The 24,793-nt window shown below is 42.0% G+C and overlaps 11 protein-coding genes across 11 annotated transcripts; 5 read left to right on the top strand and 6 right to left on the bottom strand.

Annotated features, from left to right (window-relative positions):
- Positions 1 to 183: 183 nt before the first annotated feature.
- Positions 184 to 1,690, bottom strand: IL334_001052 (uncharacterized protein; the record flags this gene model as incomplete). Its single annotated transcript, XM_062932812.1, has 6 exons — positions 184 to 234; positions 302 to 669; positions 755 to 1,009; positions 1,171 to 1,243; positions 1,304 to 1,333; positions 1,559 to 1,690. 6 exons carry the CDS (start codon positions 1,688 to 1,690, stop codon positions 184 to 186), a joined length of 909 nt encoding a protein of 302 aa, XP_062788863.1.
- Positions 1,691 to 2,822: 1,132 nt separating this feature from the next.
- IL334_001051 (uncharacterized protein) lies at positions 2,823 to 6,263 on the top strand (the record flags this gene model as incomplete). The annotated part of the gene is made up of 16 exons (XM_062932811.1): positions 2,823 to 3,122; positions 3,210 to 3,539; positions 3,607 to 4,143; positions 4,213 to 4,338; positions 4,421 to 4,548; positions 4,616 to 4,640; positions 4,710 to 4,793; positions 4,854 to 5,014; positions 5,066 to 5,158; positions 5,229 to 5,402; positions 5,473 to 5,619; positions 5,686 to 5,744; positions 5,801 to 5,885; positions 5,953 to 5,968; positions 6,028 to 6,151; positions 6,217 to 6,263. The coding sequence occupies 16 exons, from the start codon at positions 2,823 to 2,825 to the stop codon at positions 6,261 to 6,263; spliced, it is 2,436 nt and encodes an 811-aa protein (XP_062788862.1).
- A 759-nt stretch (positions 6,264 to 7,022) lies between these two features.
- IL334_001050 (uncharacterized protein) lies at positions 7,023 to 9,439 on the top strand (the record flags this gene model as incomplete). The annotated part of the gene is made up of 11 exons (XM_062932810.1): positions 7,023 to 7,082; positions 7,323 to 7,418; positions 7,529 to 7,605; positions 7,671 to 7,878; positions 7,952 to 8,193; positions 8,289 to 8,563; positions 8,633 to 8,724; positions 8,785 to 8,844; positions 8,897 to 8,961; positions 9,017 to 9,140; positions 9,233 to 9,439. 11 exons carry the CDS (start codon positions 7,023 to 7,025, stop codon positions 9,437 to 9,439), a joined length of 1,506 nt encoding a protein of 501 aa, XP_062788861.1.
- A 730-nt stretch (positions 9,440 to 10,169) lies between these two features.
- On the bottom strand, positions 10,170 to 11,941 carry IL334_001049 (uncharacterized protein; the record flags this gene model as incomplete). The annotated part of the gene is made up of 5 exons (XM_062932809.1): positions 10,170 to 10,473; positions 10,711 to 10,878; positions 11,010 to 11,091; positions 11,488 to 11,703; positions 11,878 to 11,941. The coding sequence occupies 5 exons, from the start codon at positions 11,939 to 11,941 to the stop codon at positions 10,170 to 10,172; spliced, it is 834 nt and encodes a 277-aa protein (XP_062788860.1).
- Positions 11,942 to 13,070: 1,129 nt separating this feature from the next.
- IL334_001048 (uncharacterized protein) lies at positions 13,071 to 13,982 on the top strand (the record flags this gene model as incomplete). Its single annotated transcript, XM_062932808.1, has 4 exons — positions 13,071 to 13,127; positions 13,210 to 13,373; positions 13,461 to 13,614; positions 13,731 to 13,982. 4 exons carry the CDS (start codon positions 13,071 to 13,073, stop codon positions 13,980 to 13,982), a joined length of 627 nt encoding a protein of 208 aa, XP_062788859.1.
- A 293-nt stretch (positions 13,983 to 14,275) lies between these two features.
- Positions 14,276 to 15,051, bottom strand: IL334_001047 (uncharacterized protein; the record flags this gene model as incomplete). The annotated part of the gene is made up of 3 exons (XM_062932807.1): positions 14,276 to 14,452; positions 14,586 to 14,717; positions 14,797 to 15,051. 3 exons carry the CDS (start codon positions 15,049 to 15,051, stop codon positions 14,276 to 14,278), a joined length of 564 nt encoding a protein of 187 aa, XP_062788858.1.
- Positions 15,052 to 15,546: 495 nt separating this feature from the next.
- IL334_001046 (uncharacterized protein) lies at positions 15,547 to 17,034 on the top strand (the record flags this gene model as incomplete). The annotated part of the gene is made up of 2 exons (XM_062932806.1): positions 15,547 to 16,362; positions 16,492 to 17,034. The coding sequence occupies 2 exons, from the start codon at positions 15,547 to 15,549 to the stop codon at positions 17,032 to 17,034; spliced, it is 1,359 nt and encodes a 452-aa protein (XP_062788857.1).
- A 298-nt stretch (positions 17,035 to 17,332) lies between these two features.
- On the bottom strand, positions 17,333 to 17,998 carry IL334_001045 (uncharacterized protein; the record flags this gene model as incomplete). The annotated part of the gene is made up of 4 exons (XM_062932805.1): positions 17,333 to 17,430; positions 17,562 to 17,569; positions 17,683 to 17,741; positions 17,825 to 17,998. The coding sequence occupies 4 exons, from the start codon at positions 17,996 to 17,998 to the stop codon at positions 17,333 to 17,335; spliced, it is 339 nt and encodes a 112-aa protein (XP_062788856.1).
- A 721-nt stretch (positions 17,999 to 18,719) lies between these two features.
- On the bottom strand, positions 18,720 to 20,526 carry IL334_001044 (GTP-binding protein YchF; the record flags this gene model as incomplete). The annotated part of the gene is made up of 7 exons (XM_062932804.1): positions 18,720 to 18,885; positions 18,954 to 19,026; positions 19,087 to 19,396; positions 19,677 to 19,754; positions 19,826 to 20,219; positions 20,291 to 20,391; positions 20,458 to 20,526. 7 exons carry the CDS (start codon positions 20,524 to 20,526, stop codon positions 18,720 to 18,722), a joined length of 1,191 nt encoding a protein of 396 aa, XP_062788855.1.
- Positions 20,527 to 21,070: 544 nt separating this feature from the next.
- On the top strand, positions 21,071 to 22,103 carry IL334_001043 (cytidine deaminase; the record flags this gene model as incomplete). Its single annotated transcript, XM_062932803.1, has 6 exons — positions 21,071 to 21,137; positions 21,225 to 21,261; positions 21,344 to 21,414; positions 21,667 to 21,710; positions 21,773 to 21,813; positions 21,878 to 22,103. 6 exons carry the CDS (start codon positions 21,071 to 21,073, stop codon positions 22,101 to 22,103), a joined length of 486 nt encoding a protein of 161 aa, XP_062788854.1.
- Positions 22,104 to 22,451: 348 nt separating this feature from the next.
- IL334_001042 (uncharacterized protein) lies at positions 22,452 to 23,753 on the bottom strand (the record flags this gene model as incomplete). The annotated part of the gene is made up of 9 exons (XM_062932802.1): positions 22,452 to 22,510; positions 22,594 to 22,663; positions 22,719 to 22,754; positions 22,846 to 22,955; positions 23,027 to 23,051; positions 23,114 to 23,207; positions 23,288 to 23,433; positions 23,522 to 23,553; positions 23,729 to 23,753. The coding sequence occupies 9 exons, from the start codon at positions 23,751 to 23,753 to the stop codon at positions 22,452 to 22,454; spliced, it is 597 nt and encodes a 198-aa protein (XP_062788853.1).
- Positions 23,754 to 24,793: the final 1,040 nt, after the last annotated feature.

Below are 24,793 nucleotides of genomic sequence, written 5' to 3'. Positions count from 1 at the left end.
ACTCAGGCTCGTGCAGATATTGCACTTCCATCTCATTTCCATCTCACGCGTGCATGCTGATTGCTATTCACTGGCATAAAGACGACGACATTCGTGATAAAGGCGTTTTACTTCTTCTCATCTTCTAATCCTATTATTCTATCATATAGTATGTCCACAGTTGTCACTTTTTATGCGGACTGCTTAGAGGTCCTCGGGGAGGTTGGGAGTAGCAAAATCCTTCTCCATGTGTTCCTGCAAATCAAACAGTATCAACATTTGTTCAAGTTTACGTTTTCCGTGGGGGTGTAGATCAACTCACCTTGTAGTTTCTGAAATGAACTTTTCTTCCAGTCTCTTCAATTTCTTTAATTTCCTCTTGAGTCAAATCAGGTAGAGTGTCAACTTGAACTATTTTTTCAATGTTCTTAACTTTGGTAGAAGTAGTTACTGCCACGACACCTTTTTGGATGGTCCATAAGAGTAAGACTGATTGAGCATCTACTTCTTTACCTGTTTCTTTGGAAAGTCTACCTGCGATTCTTTCGAGGATAGGTTTGATGGGTCCACCACTTGGGTGTCTGAGAAGAGGAGTGAGTGGGCCGTAAGCTTCAGTCACGATACCATGTTGAGCATGAATATCAAGGACAGGCTGAAGATGAGTAAGCACGTAAGGGTGGTATTCAAGTTCTAAATTACAATTATCCATTAAAAAAAACATCAATCTCAATTTTGTTTAAATCATGAAAACCAGTGTCTGATATTCTTTACTCACGGTTAACGACAGGCTTAATTCTAGCCACGTCTAAAACAGCTTTCAAATCTTGAGGTCTATAGTTACTGACACCCAAACTGACACCTTCAAGAGTACCATCAAGCACTAAATCTTCGAGGAGAGTCCAGAATTGAGCGATTTTGCCTGATTCTGGTACGAAGGGGTTATGAATGAGGAGTAAATCAGGTTTGAAACCTAATTTGGCAATTCGATCTTTAACGTTCTCTTTCAGTGCTTCAGGAGCTGCAGAGAGCCCTGATTGGAGGTCACAATCAATGATCAGTCGTCACTCTTGATTGGCATGATTAATTCCGTGAAATCCGTCCAGATGCTTACCAGGTGAAGATACTATGTTGATGGTGGAAATAGTCAGCGTTTAGTTCAGGGTTACATATAACACTTCACATGTGACATGCCTTTACTGGTTACCCAGATGTCATCCTTTTTCGCTCCTGCTTGTTTGATGGCCTCTCCAGTAGCAACTTCGGTCTGATAGAGTATCAACGGTCAATAATCATACTCCTGCCCAGTAAGAAACGCTGTATTCACCTTGTAGAGCTCAGCTGTGTCGATGTGTTTCTAAGAAAAATGCAAAGGTATATCAGCGGGCATTCATTTCGTAATGACGGATAGTCCAGACTAATGGCAGGCAGAACGCCATAGAACGAAGACTAGTCGGCGGAAAGCCCCATTTGGACCTTTCAAGACTGCAATGGCTGACAGACCGCTCGCTACAATGCCATTCCGATCGTCGTTTGGCAGCCCTCGAGGCATTGGAGGAACTTTGTATGACCAAGCACTCACGATACCAGCTTTCAAAGCTGTAATACCAAATTCAATAGCAGGATCTTCTTTACCGTTCAATCCCCCTGATCCATTTCCCCAACCGAGAGCAGGGATAGCTTTTCCGTCAGAAAGAGTGATAGTTCGAGGCATTTTGTCTATTATCTGTCGTCTTGTTGATTGGTTGTTTTCGTGTACTATTATCTTTGTTTTCGTCTATCTTTTGTACAGAGATGAACAGAAATGAAATGGGTTTGATACGTACAAAAGGTAAATGAGTTAAGAATATCTTTTTATACTACGCTAATTAGATACCAGTAGGTGTTCAATTATCTGAAGAACGGCAGAATATCATCACCGATGACGTGAGCTTTCGAATACTTCTTTTGGTAATTTTGGTTCAGAGATCACTCGATATTTGCCATTGTTCCTACTAGATTCTAGTGTCGCGGGAAACAGATCTCATTCCCCATGGAAGGCAATACCACCTCAAAAATGCATGTACAGCATCGGGTTGTCAGTAAAGGATGAATGCAGGCAAATGAGGGAAAGGTAGTCCAGAATGGCTGAGAACCTGGAAACATCAGCTTCAAAATACGTTTAATCCAATAATGAATGCCACAATCTCGCTCAAGGTCAAACGGGTCTGTTGTCGGTGTAATTAAGGCCGAAACGTCATAAACGCCAATACCCAGAAGAGGGGGCCACATCACTCCCCACAGCCCGCTTGCCTTAGGAAGTCTGGGCATACCAGGGGGTTTGCATGTGCATACGACAGTGCGGAGGGTGTAGAACCTTGGGCGTCCGCGTAACTGTATGAACAGAAGACGTAGTGTAAAGAAACCCTAAATCAATGAAAAATGTTCGGAATCACGACCATGGGGTCCCGGTTGTTCGGTATCGTTACAAACACCAAAACGAAAGTCATCTGATCAAATCATTCAAAGTGTCATATCCCATTCAATACCTTATTCCGTGAGACATCGAAGGTAACAAAGCAACATTCTTGATCCACCCTTCACTCTGATTTGACTCATAGCAATAATTCATTCTTCCATGCCCGAGACGTACTAGCAATATTTTAAGCTTATTTCCGAAACATCTTCTCACACTTTTTTGACGGAGCCTCCGCAACGATCCACCTACGAATCGCCATCACTCTGTCAAGAAATAACGAATCGTAACTCGAGTATGAAACAGATATCAATAAACTCCACCATTCTACCGAGATAAGATAAATTTTTCCAATTTCCAGTGTGGACGAATCAAAAGGATATCATGCAAGATGCCTAGAGTCCCATCGCTGTCACCGACGAATTCGCGTCGCATGTCGAATTCAGTTCCCACCGGACCGTCGCAACACGTCTTTGTAGTTAGTAAATACCTCGCTGGACCTTCTCATGGTCCAGATTCGGGCTCGGGTAATAATGGGGATGTCCATGCTAGTGTGGCCAGTATGGTGGAAGCTTTGAATAAGAAACAACCACCTAGCTGTGATGCCTGTAGAACCAGGAAATTGAAATGCGCAGGGAGACCAGCTGTAATTGAACTCGGAGCAGAAGCAACCGCTACAGTACCATGTGAAGTGAGTGATGATCGATCTCCTTGGACAAACACATTTCCCCACTGTAGTGCGTAAAGTGGGACATCACTGACGCGCAGGAATCTACAGCATTGTCGAGAATGGAATCTTGATTGCTCATATCTATATCAGCGGAAGAGGCGGGGTCGCAAGAATCGTGTGGTGGAAAGATTGGCAGAAGAACAAAGAGCCAGAAGAAAATCGCAAGGAGGAGGCGATGTCCTCTCTGGTCAGATTCGACCAAACACAGGAGGGTCAAGCAGCTCCGAGGAAGAAGGGTCAATTCATAGAGAGAACTCTAACAACGGTGCTACGCGAGAAAGCTTGATTGACAATAATCGAAGAGAGAGCTTCAATGCAGGAGGTTTTCCTACTTTGGAAAATGGCTATGGCAATAACGGTCATCGTTCGAATGCACAAGTGAGTATCACGCCTGTTTGTTCATGATTGTTAGCTGATTAATGACGTATTGATTTGCGTGTTATAGTATTCGCGCGAACAGCCTCCTCATCCGCCCCCACAATTGCCTTCACGGCCAGCGCAACAACAACAACAACAACAACAACAACGTTCAGAACCGAATCCAGAACCTTCACCTTTCATACCCATTCCTCAGCTATATCATCATAACTCCCAAGCTATAATACCGAACAATCCAACTCATCATTCACCCCGTCCATATTACCCTTCTCCACCTGATTACTCTCATCACACACATACGCAACCCCCTCCTGCAATCCCACCGCGAAGCTTCTCATATCATGAACCGAATCACAACCATGCTATTCCTCCGCATCAAATACATCAAGCTCCTACTTCCATTCCTTCGGTGCCATCTGTCGCTTCTCAAGATTTCGCAAATTCCGCTCATGCACCAATGTCAGCTATCAATTCTACTTCGCCAAATAACGAAGTTTCGCCATCAGTGGCACTAAGCGAAGCTTCAATACCGCCTTCGATATCTATAGAAGCAGTCTTACCTCGAGAAATGGCTATGAACACGATACGACTCTGGTTTGACCACGTAAGTACACTAGAGCAGTCGAGAAGCACATGACATAGTTGCTTATACTTGTTATACTGTATTGTACAGGTTCATTGCATCATACCAATGATACATCGTCCATCGTTCATGGCTGATTTATCCACGCATGAAGAAGAGAAAAGACCGATGTTCTTTGCTTTGATAATGGCTATGATCGCTACGACGCTAATACATGTGAGTCTGACCAATCGTCACACCCTTGTCATTAGCACAGGATTGATGTATAGAAGGTCTGAGCTGACATTGTGGTAATAAGGTTCCGAAATCGTACTTCGGCATGTCAGCAGAAAGTACGAGACGTCTATCGGATAAATGCTTGAAAGCGTGTTACGCCGTGACTAGAAGGGAGATGGATAATCCTAATTTGGATCTAATCTGCATCAAGTGAGTGCGACCATAGTGGATATTAACCGGAAGGTATAGACTAACGGAAGTTTGATGGGTCAAAAAGGTACATGGCTTTCATCATTCACAATGTGAGTCGTCGCACAGTTATCCTATCGCTTGGCCTCGAGAGCATTAGCTAACAATTCTGCTCGATTTAGAAACACGGCAATGTCGGTTTAGAAGCCGCCGCTTTTGGGGAGACTCAGTATCTAGCTATAAGTCTCGGTTTGCATCGAGAGGACGTGAGTGTAAAGGATCTTGGATGATGTAAATCCATGATAATCTAAGGTACTTTCCCGTAGACGTATTACAATCTGGATCCTATAGAATCTGAGAGACGGCGACGAGCATGGTTCTTGATATATAACGCGGACAAGTTTGAGGCTGTAGCAAGAGCGAAGCCTGTACTTCTTCGTCCGGATGAGTTCTTGGGTCCAGAAGCTACCAATTTCCCCACGGAATTGTAAGACCACTCTAGGCTAGATAACAAGAGAAATGCTGATTTGGCGCTTAGGGATGACAAATCAATCACCAAACATGGATATTTACCGAATTCTATTCCAGTACCGCTAATAACAGGATTCAATATATTGACCAGGATCGTAACGTATGTCATTCCATAATCTTTAGGCAGGAAAACAAAGATCGTCAGCTGATTAATCGCTTGACCGTATTAGAATTCTCGGAGATATCCTGGTGCATGAAAGGGATATAAGAAGGAGACCACCCAAAGACCCGGAGGAATTGTTAACGGCTCTAAGGCAGGTTAGACAGCTTCAACAACGAATAAAAGTCATAGCGGACAAACTACCTAGACCTTTCCAACTCGAGGTGGGCTCAGGCGATGTTTTGTGAGTCGGTCATTCTATATCTCCCACGTCATGTGATGTCCAATGAACTGATATGTGACATATTCCTCAGGCCGGCTCCAGGATGGGAAGACGCTATTCGAGATGAACTTGACTTGTTTTTCTCCGATCCGATGTCATCAGAAACAGCAAAGGATGGATACCTAGTTCTCAAGGCTAATATACATGTCACATTGGCTATGACTAGGCTCAGATTGATGTGAGTTCCATAATGTTCCTTGGTTCGTCAACCCGCAAAACTAACCCCATGTGTCTCTCCACTTAGTCTCCATCGGGAAGATCTCTTGAATAGGAGTGGTCAAGCTGGAACCCCGAGCCGAAATGGTAATTTACTGTCGAAAAGGTACAATCGCAGCATTGCTGATGTGATGATTTTATAGCGGCAGAACTAGTCGCGGCAGATTTGGGTGAAAATGTAGATTGGAGACATGCAGTATATCAAGATCTTTTCAAAGCAGTTCATGGGTAAGTTGGCTATCTAATCAGTTGACCTCAGGTGAGTGTGCGGGCTAAACAGTATATTTGATTGCAGGATACCAATACAAGCAGTGAGTTGTAACCGATGTCTGAATATCGAAAATTCGTCAGCTGACAAGCCCCCCGACAGCTCGCTGCAAATGGGCCATCCCTTGTCACCAAGATACGGGTAGTAGCCGTAACTTTACTAGACGCATTACCGGCTCAAGATCAGATTGATCCCAATGTTCAGGGTATAGCGGCCTATCTTTTGGGTAAGTTGGGCGTCTTTCGTACATTGGAACGAACAGTTTGCTGAAAGATACTGATGGAATCATAGATTTCTTAAATATAATGAGTAGTATTGAGAGTCAGTTTGCCGACTAATATGACCTGCGGACACATTGTATGCATTAAGCTCTTATGTAGCCTTGCTTATGTGTATGATCTCATGATTCGATTAACCAATTGTCGCACCGTAAGGTTCGCATCATACTGGATATCGCGATTCAAGATAGTACTGCTCAGTGCTCAATCGTGACTCGTTGTCAACTCTTTTCCGACATCTTTTGTTTTTTCACTTTATATAGTACTACCAAAGTCGGAGTCGGCGACACCAAATGCGCCTATAACGATATAAATTGGAACCAAGTGAAGAAGGCGGGTCAACCTACTTGTCCTCTTTGCAGATCTCAACGTGATAGGTTACTACCCATTCCTTTACCGTCAATAATTGTGATCTGCATTGCCAAAAGTCCGCCGAGACAGGCAAATATGTTATCATTCTTTTCATATTCCACTCCGAATATGGCAAGTTTCCCCCCTCAGTGTGATTACGTAAATCTCTAGCCTCCCCTTCCCTGAGAACAAGTCTAATTGGTTCCAAAAATACTGCCACAAATGGGAAAAGTAGCGCGTCATCTCACCTGGGCCTAGCAGCAACTGCTCCGCATCCCAACTCTCTTTCGATTCTCACTGACCCAATTTGCCCCACCTCTCATTCCAAACGGAAAGGAAAAACACATATATTCCTTTCACTTCTTTCATCTTCTCTTCTTCAAAACGAAAACGCAATCCACACCCACCTTGATTCATTTCATATACCACACTCTTTATCACACCCCTACTTACAGACACACTGACAAAATGGCTACTCTACAAGAACCCGGAAAGAAAGATGTCAGACAAAGAGGTCACTCCGCTATCGTATGTCCGCACGTTTCTCTTCTCCCCCACCTTCATCCTCCTCCTCCTCCTCCCCTTCATCTCACATCTCACCAGTGAGTAATGCTAGAGTATGAGAATGCTGACTCCATCGCGTCCTTCTCTGCCAATTTTCACATCCCGCTATTCTGTACTCGCCAACGACCACCATCACGACCATTGCTCCACTGTGTCGACGTGTTTTTATTTTTTCATTTCTCCACTTTTACTCAAACTCAACAGGACTTCAAATCCGCTACCACCGGTGTGGCTGCCAAGACCATGAGAAATGAACTCAACAGAATGGTCTCTGGTGAGACTGATCCTCAAAAGAGGAAAGTGAGTTATTTCAATCATGCTTACCTTCGCCCTCCAGCAGAAGCAGATAGGGCACTGCCCTATCAAAGTGTCCAAAACATGAAACCAGTGCTGACATCAGTATGTCCTAGATCTTCGAGGCTGAAATGCAATCATTCTTCCTTCTCTTCAACCGCTTTTTGACTGAGCGAGCCAAGGGCGAGAAGCTGTAAGTCATTTCTGCGTCAACATGAACGCGCTTTACATTTGCTGACGAGAGATATGAACATTCAGTGATTGGGAGAAAATCAACTCTCCTAAACCCGAACAAGTTCGACCTTACGCTGTTCTTGATAATGTTGACCCCTCAATCCTTAACAAGCTTGCTGTCCTCAAACTCAACGGTGGTCTCGGTACCACCATGGGGTGTGTTGGTCCTAAATCAATCATTGAAGTCAGAGAAGGTATGACTTTCTTAGATCTTTCAGTTAGACAAATTGAGGTGAGTCTCATTGGATTCAGCTATTTTGACTACCAGAGGCAACTGGCTGATATTTGCTCTGTCATCACATTAGCATCTCAACGAGAAATACAATGTCAACGTTCCTTTCATCCTCATGAACTCTTTCAACACCGATGAGGACACCGCTCGAATCATCCAAAAATACCAAAATCATAACATCAACATCCTTACCTTCAACCAATCTCGATACCCCCGAGTCGACAAAGAATCTCTCCTCCCATGTCCTCAAGAGACTACCTCCGACAAAGCTAACTGGTACCCTCCAGGACACGGTGATATCTTTGATGCCTTAACGTGAGTCGATTTCTTATTTTGAAGACACATTCCTTCAGCAGCTGTTCACATGATTTGGATCGTCCCTTTTCATTCAGCTGATCCTTGTTCTATAGCAACTCCGGTCTCCTTGACAAACTTATCGCCGCCGGTAAAGAATACATCTTCATCTCCAATGTTGATAACCTTGGTGCCGTTGTTGATCTCAACATCATGCAAACCATGATTGACGCTCAAGCCGAGTACGTCATGGAGGTCACCGACAAGACAAAGGCCGATGTCAAAGGTGGTACCATCATTGATTACGACGGTAAAGCCCGACTTCTCGAAGTCGCTCAAGTACCCAAGGATCACTTGGATGAGTTCTGCTCCACCCGAAAGTTCAAAATTTGTAAGTGCAGTTGATCTCTATCTGGTATTACAAGCGCATCATCGGCTTATACTTATTAAACGTGATCAGTCAACACCAACAACATTTGGTGTAACTTGAAGGCCATCAAGAAAGTCATGGATGAGGATGCTCTTAACCTTGAAATCATTGTTAACAACAAGGTCAGCTGCCTTTCCAGACTCTTGTTGGAGACTCTTGGCTGATACATTGGTCTGCTACAGGTCACAGACGGAGGACAAGCCGTTATCCAACTTGAGACTGCTATCGGTGCTGCTATCAAGGTGAGCTCTATCGAACCCTCCGCTCGAGCAATTTATACTTACGTCATTTCAGCACTTCGACAGTGCCATCGGTATCAACGTCCCTCGATCACGATTCTTGCCCGTTAAGTCATGCTCGTAAGTTGTTTCCATACTGTTGAGAAGAATTCGAAGCTGATGTATCGTGTTTCAGTGATTTGCTTTTGATCAAGTCTAAACTCTATAACCTTGAACACGGTGTATTGACAATGGACAAATCCCGAGAATTCGGTGGTACCCCTGTAGTCAAGCTCGGAGACCAATTCAAAAAGGTTGCTGTGAGTACTGTTATTTGGACAGTGGAGGCACTCTGCCGCCTCTCGACTCAGTTGTGATTTGCATGCGCTGATGAAATTGTAAATCACTCCAGAACTTTGAGAAGCGATTCAAATCCATCCCCAACATCACAGAGCTCGATCATCTAACTGTCGCAGGAGATGTATCTTTCGGTAAAGGTGTACGACTCGCTGGTACATGTATCATTGTCGCTAATGAGGGTAACAAGATCATGATTCCCGATGGAACCAACCTCGAGAACAAGTTGATTACCGGTAACCTTTCCATCATCGACCATTAGAAGATCTGATAATCTAATAAATGTGGAGGAGGTATTTGTGAAACTGGTCTTTGATTTCAATTCTTCGGTTTTTGTTGTTCTAAGCGGAGGGAAGGTCTGATTCTCTTGTTCTTCATGATTTCGTTACGAATATGTACTTGGAATGTGGGATAAGAGGACTTGGAACCTGGAACTTGATTCATATTTTACATGTAGTATAGCAGTATCTTATAAACAGAAAGAAAACCCAATCAATACGAGTTTTTATGCATATTCAAAATTCATTTTTGGCGATTATTTGGGTACCGTTCGGTATTCAGCGTATTAGCATAAATATCATGCAGTAGAATGCGACGCTAACATGCTCATATTTGATTTGGTGACGGACATCAAGATGATTACGACGGGAATGATGATTGGAGGAAAGACGCTCAATTCTCATCTTCCTGCGATATCAGTATGTTATCAAGTGAAGAAGGATTATAATCTTTGCATGAAAGCGTATATATTCATCCGCTTCTTCTTCGATTCTTCTGCTGCTCTCATATCTTTTTCACTTGATCGGATTCATCCAGTCAACAAATGTAAACTCCTTTACCCATCTTCGATTGGTTGGATAAAATACATTTCTCCTTCCCTTTTAACATATTCACCGTTATTATTGTCATCCACGGATCTCATCTTTGTATTCTTTTAACGTATTTGGTATTTGGATTCTTGGATCTTGCATTCCATGTTATGGCTATATAGATTATCTTCTACCAGCACCGGATCCAGCGGCAGTTTGACCGGCAGCACCAGGTCCAGCAGCTTGTTGAGGTTGAGTAGCACCTTGACCTTGTGTACCTGGACCGAAAAGCGGTACACCACCCCAAGAGCTGATGACCCTCTTGATTGTTGACCAGACATTTTGGACTGCGGCAGGTTTTGATGACACGAAATTGTTGATGTAGATCACAACGTTACCTACTGCCGATCGAGTGAAAGGCGATGCGTGATATCGTAATCGAACGAAATGAACCATGAATAAAGGAGCGATGAAAGATGATCTGAATCTGTTTGAATTGTAAAAGTAGAGTATGTGTCAGCTGGTATCGATATGGACTAATTGGGAATTAGAGTTAAAAGTTCGATATTGCTCTAGATGTAAGGAGGAGGGAAGGGAAACGAATAGTCATATTTAAATATAGGTGATCAAACAAGTATCTGTCAAAATTCCTTCTTTCCTCATCTCCATTTTACCTCTCCTGCGTCGAAAAAACCTAATGCTCAAAGGGGACAAAAGGACTCACGTCAAAACACCCAAAATCAATCGAACGCAAATTAACAATTCGCAATAAGCTACGAATCTCATGGCTACATCGTAATTGGATTTAACCCAAAGTTGGATTTTTCTTGAGATGTTTTCGAGTAGAGCAGGTTGTCTAGGGGCGGCACCTTGAGCTGCAGGAGGTTGAGCACTGTGATTCGTTATCAAACATCTGTAAGCTTCACCTCGCAGTAGACGCTGGTTATAAGGCGGATATAGGTTTTATGATTTGAGTGGATTCTTGAAGAAAGAGAATACTGAGAAGGAAACAAAAGGACTCACGGAACGAATTTTGGGATAATGTTGGTTCGGAGGAAAGTCAAACAATGGAATAAGGAGAATGTAGCGAATGGGAGAATTGATACTACGATTTACATGGTGTCGGTAAGTACAGGTACAACAGGGCACGCGATCGTTCTGCAGAGGATAGCAAACGAGAAGAAATGTGTGACGATCTAGTTCCTACTTCGCTTCCTCGCATGGAGCGAAGAAGAAACCACTCCCCTCGAACGATTGGCATCATACTTTTGTTCGAATCGATACCCCGTCTTCGGTTATCGTCGATTAGGATGTAGAAGCCGCACATCTACCTCTCTGGTCATTTACCCGCTCCCTCCTGTGTCTTCCCCTTCCATCGCCCATCGCCCATCTCTTGTCCGTCTGTCCTCTCCCTTGACTGTAGCTACGAAGACTCCCCGATACTTGCCTCCTTCTTTGCGCCTCACACCCCACACGACAGATGTGCAGAACGCAAACTCACCATTAACAGGTTTAGCGACCCACCAATACAAAGCCAAAATAGCGTATTGGACGTTCTCATCTACCAGAGCTCTTCTTAACCAAGCTTGATTCACTTGCGGTCTACCTAGAGATTTGTAGACTACGATCGAATATGAGAGCAAAGCGCCTGTATAAGCGAGTTTATAGGTCTTGGTTGGGGTAGGTCGGAAGAATACCGTTTGTAAAAGGACGTATGCTATTCAAATCCAAATCACAATGAAACGATATTAGCTACATTTGTTTTTTTGGGAATCGATACCGCCCCCTCCCCCCTTGTGGACACGAAGTAGAGATTTAGAAAATCCAAGTGGTGATATAGGATAAGAGATGATGTATTGAGTTGGATACTCAAAATAGACTTGGAACTTACCAGCAGAAAGAAGCATTATTCCATGACCAAAGGCCCAAAGGTAGTGAGGATCAACAGGGGCCATTTTCTATAAGTCCTGTTTCGAAGTATGAGGTTCTCTTTAGGAGGGTGTTTGAGCTAGGAATGGACTCGTTGTTCAAAGATCAATCGTTGATGATGTGTGTGAGAAGTGTACGCAGTATGAAGCTGTAAAGATGGGATAATTGCACTCCTACCTCTTGAGTCATCATAAATTATTCCGCAATGACATGCATGTAGTTGTATTCCTTGGCTACGTCACTTTTCCACTCCCAACCGGTTTAATCTCACTCAACGTGGCACTTTAGACGATCTTGATTCGGGGTTATACGGTAATTGAATATGAATGGCGGTGTGTTTTTACAGTATGTCTCATTTGAAAAGGTAAAATAAAGTATCACAAGCTTTATGTATAGTCTATTGGAGATTGAAAGATGCCAGACTGAACAGCTTCTGGGTGCTGATTGAGGATATGCAGTCCTAATGGCCTTGATAGTATTGGTGCTCAGAACCTCAAGTCTTCATACAGAAAGTGTAAAGTGTGTGATCTTTGCAAGACCTCGATAGTGTGGCATCAACAATTTTCAAGGCGTGTGTGTGGCTGCGTTACGGTCGAACGATGGCACTTGGAAGAGCAAAAGCTCGATTGATCTATGAAGGGTGTAATGTACTCTTCTTCCATCTTCTGGAATCATTCTTCCTCTCTTCCTCCTGACGTTCAGGTTTCTGTTTGGTTGACGCTATGTCCTTCTGCCTTTGTTCCTGGAAGGGATCCGTGCTCTTACAGTTATACGAGCTCTCATACGATGTCAGATCCGAATCACCCTTACGAGGTAATTAATTTCCCCTTGTGCAATGACCATCAATATACCAGCTTTGATCCACACAACTGACAACTGACGTCAGTCGTCATCGTCTTGAATCATGAACATCCTTTCATGTCGAGGGACGTGGCAATCTTTCCGAGTGTGTCAACATTCACACGTCATTCATTTTATCGAGAAACTTTTAGCATGGCATTACAAAAGTCGAGTCGTGGGAGGGCAAGTCAAACATGTATAAAAGGTGAAAAGAATGAACATTATTCTATCCTACGCAATCCATCTTCTCCCAACATAATATATTACAGTCGTACTGTCTTTATCAATCACACAATCACATAAAGATCCATCAAAATGGTTGACCGAAGAAGATCACCTCTCACACTCACACTCGCCGCCATAGCTGTATTCGTGAGTATGTCTGACCTTTGCCACCTTGATATTCCCTTCTCAACGTCTACCTTGTATAGTAGTCACTAATCCAAATGATCAGATCGCCACGCTCTTCTTTTGGCTTTCAGCATTTTCAGTACCATTTATCAAATCTATTCATTACATCCACACAAGAGAGAATGATGTCAAATTTGGTAATTTCGGCTGGTGTGCTGGACCTTTATTCTCTGGTATAGGCGGTGTTGCATGTCATCAACATGTCGGGTGCGTAGAGTAGTTTTTTTTTACTCTTTTCCTTATTCGCATATTCGTACCAATCCGACATATCAGCTGATTATAGTTGTAATACAGATACAATTTCGGATCTTGGATTCCAGGTGGTAAATCAGCTACCGGAGCTTTGATCTTAGTTGCTCTTACAGCTGCATTCGGAACTTTTGCTTTCTTTTCCTTACTCCACTCGATCACAAACCTCGCTTCTGGAGCTGCTTCTTTTGGCTTAACAGTGAGCTTCTATCTCTGTTTCAGACAGTGCTCGGGCTGTAATGATCCTCAAACATTCTCGTCTTTATAATCTATTGAGGGAACGTGGACGCTCACGTTGACATTGTCGCGGTTTAGATCTTTACAAACCTCCTCGCATTCATCTCCTTCCTCTTGGTAGTGATCATTTTCGGAACAGCCCATCACCGATTTAACGACGATACCCTTGATGCGCACTATGGTGCAGCTTTCGTCCTTGTCATACTTGGCTGGTTACTTTATCTGGTAGCTATTCCACTGGTTTTCCTCGGTTGGTTCAGAGAAAGACATTACAGAAACCAAACTACCAATGTCAGATATCAAGATACCAATGTTACCGTTCGAGCGTAATGTGAATTGACATCTCACGAGGATCCCCATTAGTAGTTTGGATTGATGTTATATAGACATACAAGATACACGAGGTTTTTAACGACTGCGAAGCTCGACGGTGAGGATTTAGCATTAGGATCAGTAAATAGGTTTTATTAATTAGTTATCCTCATAATATGACTTCTGTGCTCAATGAAACCCATTCATACTTGGTTTCCTGAATGTCTTCAGGAGATTATTACATGATTCATAGTATACTGCTTAGATAGATTCTGCCTTGAGTAAGCATATGATCTTGAGCATATCTACACCTAGTCGTCTTTGTCTTCTCCTTCCTTTTTGCTCCAATCCAACCAACTCCCAGCATAATTCCTTACATTTGGATAACCTTTCTCGCCTGCTAATTCAGACGCGTTGGCTGATCGTTTACCTGATCGACAAAAGAAGATTATGTTTTGGTCATAAGTGGGCTTGGAGAATGCGAATTCCTGTGTATTTTGAAAAGAAAGGTAAAAATGATGAGATGACCATTCGTGATGAGGAGACATTCGTCAGCGCGAACTTGTCTGCCGATTATGTTGGATAAGGGATAACGATGACGGTCATCGGACGCAAACTTACCCTTTGGAAATCACCAGGGTTGAAACCTCTATCTAAAGCATCCTTCAATCTTGATAAAGGTAGATTGACAGCAGAAGGGATTGATCCAAGAGCGACCTCATCAGGCTCTCTTACATCGATAATGAGAACTTCCTAAGATTACCAAAAATGAACCAGATCAATAAATCATCCGTGAATGAGAGAAGATTACAGCAAGCGAATGATGACTCACGTCATTTGGTTGTTGAGTGATGGGTTTCAATTCTTCATATTTCACAATTGGGTTTTGAGCCCAAGTGGATTTTGGTTGTTTTCTAGCTTCGTATAGAAAGGGAGAAACGACCATTCTCGTGGGGAGAGAAGTTGAGAATGGTCTTGAAGAAGAAGAGGATGAAACTGCGATAGATCCAGATCCAGATCCAGATCCAGGCCGGGGTATAGCCCGAAGGGATCGAATGGCTACAAAACTAGAACGACGCAATGACATGTTGGAAGATATAGAAACAGAGGATTGTTTGATTTTGATCAAGTTTGATCGCTGTTGACGTCGATATATATTATCAATCAAGCGAGATGATTCAGATATATATGTTGAGTTACTTGTTCGGCTGGTGATAGAGATGGTTTGAGGATATAATCAGATGGTGATGATATATTCGGAATACAAGGATAGCATCTGACGTGATTGAAAAGCATTCCGGTAATTCCAGATAATGGCAAGCTCAGATTTACGTAAGCTTGTTCAGACCAGTTAAGCCTTTGAAATGCCACGTCATGATATCCTTTATACTCTCGGGTGAGCCATCCTTTTCACTTTGACATTTTCAAAAAATCAGAATCAGACAACTGCCAACTTGGTGATATGTGCGCAAAGATCATCATCATCAACATCAACAACACGGATAAGTCGCGATCTCTTCTCAAAACATCTGAAGAATCACCTTTTTGAGAGACGTAGAAGTAGAGATAAACGCAGCCCGAAATGTCGCCTCCTTCATCGATTTTGGTTAGACCGGCATGTTCACCATCGCTCGCACGACGTTTAGCTAGAAGACGACTTCCTTCACGATCTTTCTTACACACCACATCTCCAATATTAGCTATTGCACCTAAGCCCGAACCATCATTGATAGCTCCTTCCACAGCTCTGTCATCTTTACTTTCTAGATTATCTCTACCTTCCAATTCATCATTGCACTCAACTTTAACAGCATGCTTAACCCATCCTTCATACTATTCTTCGCCATCAACATCCTCAACACCAACATCATCGGATGAACTACCTGAACTAGAATTAGTCAATCAAGATCAAGATTCCTCAAAAGAAAGTATGAAAGAGTCCAATGAGTTGTTATCGAATCTTGGTAATTCATTATTAGGTTTGTTTGCATCAGAACATTTAACCACTTTATATCCATTATTACCTACAACAGCTGTACAATCAGCTATAACAGCGTATGTCGGACCTGCTGCTTGTTCTTCCATAGCAAGGGAATTGGGTATATCAGTTCAAGGTGGTGGTAATACAAGTTTACCAGGTTATGGATCAGGTTCAAATTCAGCTGGTTTACCTATAAGATGGAGTAAAACTGCTTTGATGGAAAAGAATTGGCAAGAAAAAAATCATGATCAACCTTCTATAGGCCCAGAGAAAGTTCCAATCGCGAAGAGATTTGAAAAGTTTTTGGGAAAAGGAGAACCCAAAGACAGGGGTTTAAAGAGAATTAAGAGGGAAAGTTTTGAAGATGTTATCGCTTCGACAGTGAGAGCTTTCGTAGGAATGATTTATCAAGAGCAGGTGAGTAGATTATCCTCTATTACTGGGGTCTCGTATCAGTGATCTGCCCATAGTGCATCGAGGTTACATTTCGTCCCAATTGCTTCGTTCTCGTGTAATAGAAAGCTAACTCTTTATGCGATGTAATAGGGCATACACGCAGCTCGAGAATTCGTTCATGCTCATTTTTTATCACGTTCACTTGACTTATCAACTTTATTCAATTTCAAAAATCCTTTACACGTCTTAACATCCGTTGTGGCATCTCATCTATCTTCTTCTGGAGTATCTATATCATCCAATTCAGGTATAATCGAAAGGAGGATATTAGCTTCTACAGGTATAAATTCACAATCACCTTTATTCCTCATTGGATTATTTTTGCCTTCAGGAATCAAGTTATCCGAAGGTCATGGTTCATCAAAATCTATGGCTGAACATCGAGCAGCTGTTAACGCACTTCTAAGTCTGTTCTTGGTAAGAGGTGATCAGCCTGATACTATTCAATATCTAGGTATAAAAGGTTTGAACAATGTTAATACCGGTTTACCAACTTCTATTCATCATGAAACACTACTCAATCAAGGTAAAATCAATCACGATTCAAGCATTATAGATGAGACGAGTTATAAAGGTAATGCTTGGGGTGGTAAAGATGTATTGGCGGAAAGTGCATCAAAAAGGAAATTGTAAATACTTCATATGCATATCATAGAGTCTATTTTGCCATGGTATTGTCAAAATTTGAAAGCGGACATGACATGAACTGCATGAAAGGTATCATCATGAAAGAAGTCATGAAGAATCTGAACAGAATCGTAATATCAGCAAAGCCTGTCTTTCGTATACGAAAAGCGATTATGAGGTCTTGGGAATATACTGAACAAGTAATCGAGTAGATTCAAAGAAGATGAAAACACACTCACCATGTTACACATTATACAACAAGTCGACCAAATTACTATCTCTTCGTATTCGTATACACCCAGTTCTATTTCTGCGGAGAAGTCACATTCATTTCTATATCATCGTGCATTAAGCCTTCGATAGCATTTTCCAAATTATCTATTCGACTAGACATTTCGTTCACTATAACCGGAGTTCAGGTATGGTCAGTCCAAAGTTTTTTTTAGTCGAAGCAGAGCATACGCTCGTTTCATGCGAAAAGTACCAAGGTAGAATCTAGGGAATAGCGTTGGATAGCATGAATCTTTACTTACTTCTTGATCTATGCCAATACCAAAAAATAATATCATTAGCATACCAAAATCGTAACTCGCGTATTTGTAGACTGGATGCACGTGGAAAGTGAACCATGAAGATCAGATTGAAATCACTCACAAAACTTGTTCACTCATCTCATCAAATCTTGTTTCCAGTTGAGCTAACAACGTGTCGACCTAAATAAATAAATATTTCACGTTGGGACCCATTTTTGATCAGTTTTCACTTGCCAGGTAACAACATTTTGTTAGCCACTCACGAATCCACATAATTCGCCAGGACTAACAACGTCTTTAGCACCTACCAAACCACCCGTAGCACCTTTCGCGGGACTAGATGAATTCTGTTTGGATATCGTTGATAATCTTTTGGTCGATGATGTGGAGGGAACAAGAGCTTGAGTTTGATTGGCAGCATTGGATGGATGTGACATGTTGTTGTAATCTGACGGATGCTCTGATGCAGGTGAAGTGATGATGATCTTGCTCTACGACGAATTCATGTGATATCAAGCTATAGTCACCACGACCATGTAGAAGATGTAAGGTGATAAACATGAAAACGGAAAGATAACTTATCGCGTCTATTCACCAAAATCACGGGTATAACTTGTGTTTAAAATGTTTAACTTACAGAAAATCGGGGAGTCCCGAAGTCAGAGTGAAATGAGCACCAAAATGAGGATCAGAAAATTACGGACGAGAAATTCAGATGCGGCTATAACTACAACTTAGAAATGGTGGATGAGTCAAGTGAGTCACACCACTGGGGCTCAAGTAGTTCTCTTCTTCGCTTCTCTGTGTCATCCACGACGAAGCAAAAGGTCACATACCTTGATTAGAGTAGTGTGAGTGCAAAGATAAGATTTATTTGAACGATTTTGATACTGGAAGTGCTTGTTCGTCGATATAAGATGAAGATACAATGCCGATTGTTTGAAAAACTTTCTCAAAAGAGGTCAATAAACCTTTTCTTGATATGATCACTCAACCCAACCCTGACAGCACTGACATTCACTTCGGAAAGATTCTCGCGCTTTGGGCAGATTGCAAACACACCACACCGGATGCCCTCGACGACGGTGAAATACAAAGCTATCATATATCGCATAAAATGCATAACTTCTATCTCACTGACACCCTTACTTGGTCCGTCTATTGACCGGATTTCCAGTAACAGATATCACCGTCTACAAGTTCATAAGGTTTACCCTGTTGTCTAAGCTTTCCAGCAGCTTTGACAGCGGCTTCTGTACCGTACTCTTTAAGATCTTCGTAGGACATGATCTCACCACAGATAAACTTGTTTTCAAAATCAGAGCTACAAGTGGATACCGATCAGCTTGATTCGCTCCCTTAAATTGGGTAAAAAGATATATTCAGACTTACTGAATGACACCAGCTGCTTGAGGAGCTTTGGTACCCTTTCGGATAGTCCAAGCTCGAACTTCGACAGGTCCACCTGTGAATAATGAAGAACTACATAAGCATCTGGAAACACAGAAGAAAGAAAATCACTTACATGTGAAATATCGGATCAAATCTAAAGTTGCGTAACCAATGGTCGTGATTTTACCCAAAGCACTGGCGTTTTTACCCAAACCCAAAGATTCAGCTTCGGCTACTTTCTCATCATCTGTCATTCGAACTAATCTCTCTTCCAAAGCTACTGAGAATGGAATGAGAGAATCTCCTGCATTGTTCTCATCTATCCAAGCTTTGATTTTAGGTAACCACTTGTTCTTCTTTCGAATGAAATCTCTTTCGGAAAGATTGACGAGATAAGTGATGGGTTTAGCTGTAAGAAGGTTAAGACCATTGATGACTTCAACCTAAAGTTTCACCTCGTTCTGTCAGCAACTCAATCCATGTCAAGATGCAATGAAAGAGGTAGCCAGGCAAGGTTTATTGAACGAAGGAAGATCAGTAGAATAGATTTCTCTCATTTGTATATTGGGCGTTACTCCGACATCGATGAGCTGGGTTTAAAGAGCGTAGCTCTGTTTCATCAGGCAAAGGGGTTTTGTTTATGGTTTTAGGTGGTGAGGATGATGAATGGTTAAAAGATGCAAATGCAAAACGCGTGAAAAGTTCAAAGAATAATGAACTAACCTCTTTGTTGGACCAGTTACCTTTTCGTACGTCCTTGTTGTCATCTCTGAGGAGACTTAAGATTTTCTCAACTGTAGCCTAAGAATACGATCAAACCAAATTTGGTGAGCTGACACCCTTCGTACCAACATTTTCATGTATTGACTTACTTGTTCTTCTTTCTTAGCTTTATCGGCTAAACTGACACCACCTGCATTTCTTGTATTCTTCTTACATACTTCCAGAGCTTTCTCGGTCCATTCAATGTCTTTCAATCTCAATTCAGTTGAGATGATTTTCATATCTCTACAAGGATCAACGTCACCTTCGACGTGAATTACTTCTGCATCATCAAAAGCTCTGACGACTTGGAAAATACCATCGACTGATCTAACATGAGATAAGAACGCGTTTCCTAATCCTGCACCTGTTGATGCACCGGCAGTCAAACCGGCGATATCGATACAGGTCAAGAAAGCAGGTATCTTGTTGGTTGGTTTATACACTGAGCAAAGCCAATCGAATCGTTCATCGGGAACAGGAATACGAGCTTCCTCTGGATCACTAACAAAATGCCACGGCATGAATAAGCTTCGAATTCGATCATGCGGATATGGTCTTTGAAAAAAGCTTACATTGTGGCATAAGGGAAATTTGCTGCTTTACCCAGATCTGTTTGAGAAAGTGTGTTGAAGAATGATGATTTGCCGACATTTGGTACACCCACGATACCGATCTACAAGAATTATACATTAGCTCATGTGAATAGGCTGGAAATGCATTCAAGGAGGATCTCACCTACCTTCAAGTTATTACTTGGTCTACCAAGGATGATTTTTTTGGGTTCATCGACCTTCTTTTTAGGAGCCATTTTCTTAGGTGGTTTGGCGTGATTGACGTGTGATGTAGAAAAATGAGAAACGAGAAAAGGAGGAAACGTTAAACCTGAAGTTGGTTGTGAGAAACAGATAGGTACAACAAAGGGATGTATAAATGAGAAATTAGAAGTGACGGGAAATGAAGATCTGGTCAAGCTTCTTAAGTTGTTCGTAAGGAGTGAACGAGGTGGCATACACCTCTGGCACGAGTCTCTTTCGTTGTGTATTGATGTATTTGTTGATCTGGAAGAGAGGAAAGGAATGTGAAAGAATCTCAAAGATGTCAGTGAATTCTGATTATTATGGAAGGTGAAAACGTGAAATTTCGGGGTTTTCAAACAAAACTTTGATCCTGAATTATTGTAAATCAACCACCCATTTATACGGCACTTTTGGGCAATACTTGCGGAGCCCCATAGTGTACAAAGCAGGTGGGAACCCGGTATTAATTAATAATAATATATAGCCAGTCTGTCATTGACCTTTCTGAGTTTTGTGTCTCTTATCTCCCTATTCTTATTCTTATGATAGCCCACAATGCCTCATGAAGCTTACCCTTTAGGTGCTCCAGCCTTAGATGAGCTCTGTAGAACTTCTCTCAAGTGTATGTATAACATGTCACTTTCTGTTGAGACAGCCTTGCTTGACCCCTATTGCCGTCCACAGCTAATTAACCAGAAAACCCCTACAGACAGAGATCGAGCTTATGCCCCTTACTCCAAATTCAGGTTAGTTTCCTCAAAATTGACCGCCTATCTCAGTGTGTAATCCATAAAGCTAACGTTACTTCCATGCTGCACGGTAACGTAGGGTCGGAGCTGCTTTGTTATCCGCCGATGGACAAGTATTCGGGGGATGTAACGTTGAGAATGCCTCATACGGTATGTGCATTGCTCATTCTCGATTATATACCCCGCCGTGGGAAGGCTCCTCTGTAGGATCAGCGAGACCTGTGTCTGTGGAGAGAGAGACGATGATGAAGATCAAAGGATTGGTCGTATAGTGCTTAGCCCGAAAGGAAGGAGGGGAATATTTGTCGTTTGAATACATTGTGTCGGTGAGACTTGGTCGGGTCAAACGTACCTACAAAACAAGACATCAGTATGCTGAGATTGTCATTACGAATATCATAGGCGCAGGAATATGTGCCGAGAGAACAGCTATAACAAAAGCGATCGTAAGCTATTTCATCTACATGATCCTCAACGATTCAAGCTTATATTTAGTGAAACTGGTTAGAGTGAAGGTCAAAACAAGTTTTTAGCTGTTGTAGTCTCTTCGTAGGTCACGTCCACTCATTCAACTACTTGAGCTGTTTGCCAGATAATATTATATGCACTATAGTGACGTCCCGTCACCTACAACGTCCCCTTGTGGTATCTGTCGACAATTCCTGCGTGAATTTTTAGAACCAAACGTTCCAGTTTACTTCATATCATCCAAATACCCTTTAGGTGGGATTCCAGATTGGTTAAATGATGTTCAAGGTCAAGAAGCTCAAGAATTCATAAAGAAAATGACCATGGAAGAATTGTTGCCTAATTCATTCGGTCCAGAGAATTTAATCTAAGTAAATAAACAAACTAGATAAAGTCATAAATATGCATATCATATATCATATATCACATATCACACAGAAGAAGGAAAGGAAAACAGATATCATAAGTACGTTCTGTAAAGATCACATGTAGTAATTGGTTTTGGGATAAATAGAAGTATCATTAGAAAAGGGTCGACGTGAAACTGACTAGAATGAAAAAGAATTGATATTGGTTGGTAGTACATGGTGATTTCAATGGTTTCACCTTATATAGTCGTATATGAAAAAGAAAGCTGGGAGAATCGAGCATAGAATGAGAACGTTGTCATATGATATATCGATTGTGAAGTAGGATCCTGATCTATTCCGAAATTGTTTTTACATGAGAGTGCAACCGCTGGATTTCTTGGCTTTTCCAGCACGTCGATTGGGATTGACTGAAAGAGACATCAATGAAGGTTAGCTAACAGATCAAGAGGCTTTGCTCGCATTGGATCTATGCAATGGATCGTCCACTCACGGACAGTTCGAATCGCCTCGTCAAATACTGATTTAAGGTTTTTTTGAGTCAATGCAGAACATTCGAGATACTACACCAAAGCAAGTCAGATATATCATAAAGCAGAATTGTAAAGCGAGACTTACTCTAGCAGCTTTGATGTCATTGGCCATGGCCGATCCCTACATGAAAGCAGATGGTCAACAACAACTTGCCAATTTCCTGCTTTACACTTTCCACAAGCAAGGAGAAGGTTCTCGACGTATGACTTACTTGGGAATATTGTATAGCAGCTTGTCTCCTATCTCTCAATTTCTCGAGTTGTAAAGGATCATCTCTTAAATCAAGCTTAGTACCGACGAGAATGATGGGTGTTCCCGGCGCTAACAATACTCAAGGATTAGAACACCGTGCTTTGCACTAGGTTTTCCGGATACATGGCAATCGCACTTACAGTGATGTTGAATTTCAGGATACCACTGTCAAACACGATGTAATCAGCTTATGGCAGTTTCGGATCACCCCCCAAGTTGTAGCTTACTTTTGTTCTCACGTTCTCGAAAGAAGCTGGTGATACGACAGAAAAGCAAAGTAAGAATACATCAGTTTGAGGGTATGATAATGGTCTCAATCGACTGTACAATGGAAAAACAAATGATATTAGTTGGTTTTGTTACAATGAGCTGCTCAGGAGCGATCAGAGTAATTAACTCACTCATAATCTTCTTGACCTGCAGTATCCCATAGACCCAGAGAGACCGTCATACCATCCACGTTCACTTGACTTGAATAGTTATCGAATACCGTGGGAACGTATTCCCCTGGGAAAGCATTGGTGGTGTATGAGATCAAGAGACATGTCTGTATCGAGTACAAAAATCAGTCGAAGTCTTCATGAGTAGGCAGATAGGGCATCATGTAGATCAGAGAAAGAGGATATTGAAATTACCTTTCCAACAGCACCATCTCCTACCACAACACCTATTTTGGTTTTGACCAGGCGAGAGATGGTACCAGAACAGGGTGTATAATATGGCAGAGCGAAGCGGAGTTATAGCAAATTACAGTGTAGTGAGAAGCAGAAGGTTGAAATATATAGAGGGATCGTCATTTGGGTCAGCTGTCATAGAATAGCTCCGCGAGGCGATGAACCTACACTTGATATTTCGAGTTGCTGCCATTTTATGATGAGATGTAAGGGGAGATGAGGGATCTAGCATATGCATTAACCAAGTCAGCTTGTCTTATCCATCTTCACTGACAATATCAGCTGATTATTCTGTCTCCCCTCCGTTTCTGTACTGTAAGTTTGTCAAATGTTGAGACTTTCGCATCCCGGTTCATACAGACTCCAACGTGACCATTGTCTGCGATAGCACGCGGGGAACTTACACTAAAGTGAGATGATCTTCAAGTATACTCAATATGGATGAGTATGTGGTACAACTTTGTATTTGGTTGTTACGATTCTTTGTTACAAATGTCCCTTTGATCTGTTTCACCGGGGGGTTGTCGCTACTATTCAGTTTGTCTGGACGAGATTTCCTATGATGCTGCGTTGGTTCCGTCCTATCCGTGGAAATTTGGTTAGATCCTGCTCTCTCCTACTGAAGCTATGCTATGAGATGATATGCTATGTTGTGGTACGATATGGTACGAATGATGATGTTCACTTATAATGACAGTGATTTCCATGTGAGAAGAATGGTCCGAGCGTGAACTCCCAAAGTATACAAACCTGAAACGTAAAACGCGACTTTTGCTTTTTTGATTTTCATAAGTCATTGACACGTGGCAAATGAATTCTATAGTGGCATAGTGGCACCTACTTATTTCTCTCGTCTAGGTTATATGTGATTGAAGCAAAGCCAAAGACGGAGACATAACTAAGATGATCTAATAAAGCCCAGTCAAGAGGGATTGGAACTCTTTACTAAACTATATCACTGTGTGCTCCTTGAGTGACACTGATTTTATCCAAAGCGTTAATCCCATCTGAAATTTCGGTGTGCCGGATTATTGGCAAACATGGACTCTAGGTGGAAAGCCATTGATTCCCTATTCATGCTTATCTCTATAACAAGGGGAAACTAGGTGAAAGTGGACGTCTCCGATACAGCATGCACTGGTCTTACGTCCATCTGATACTGATAGTCACCGTAAAACACACCATATGTAATTAGTCATCAAGGAGGTACAGTATTCACACGCATCCCTGATA

This window comes from Kwoniella shivajii, chromosome 1, assembly GCF_035658355.1.
Source record: "Kwoniella shivajii chromosome 1, complete sequence".
Classification (NCBI taxonomy): Eukaryota; Fungi; Basidiomycota; class Tremellomycetes; order Tremellales; family Cryptococcaceae; genus Kwoniella; species Kwoniella shivajii.
This window is presented reverse-complemented; position numbering and strand designations above follow the sequence as displayed.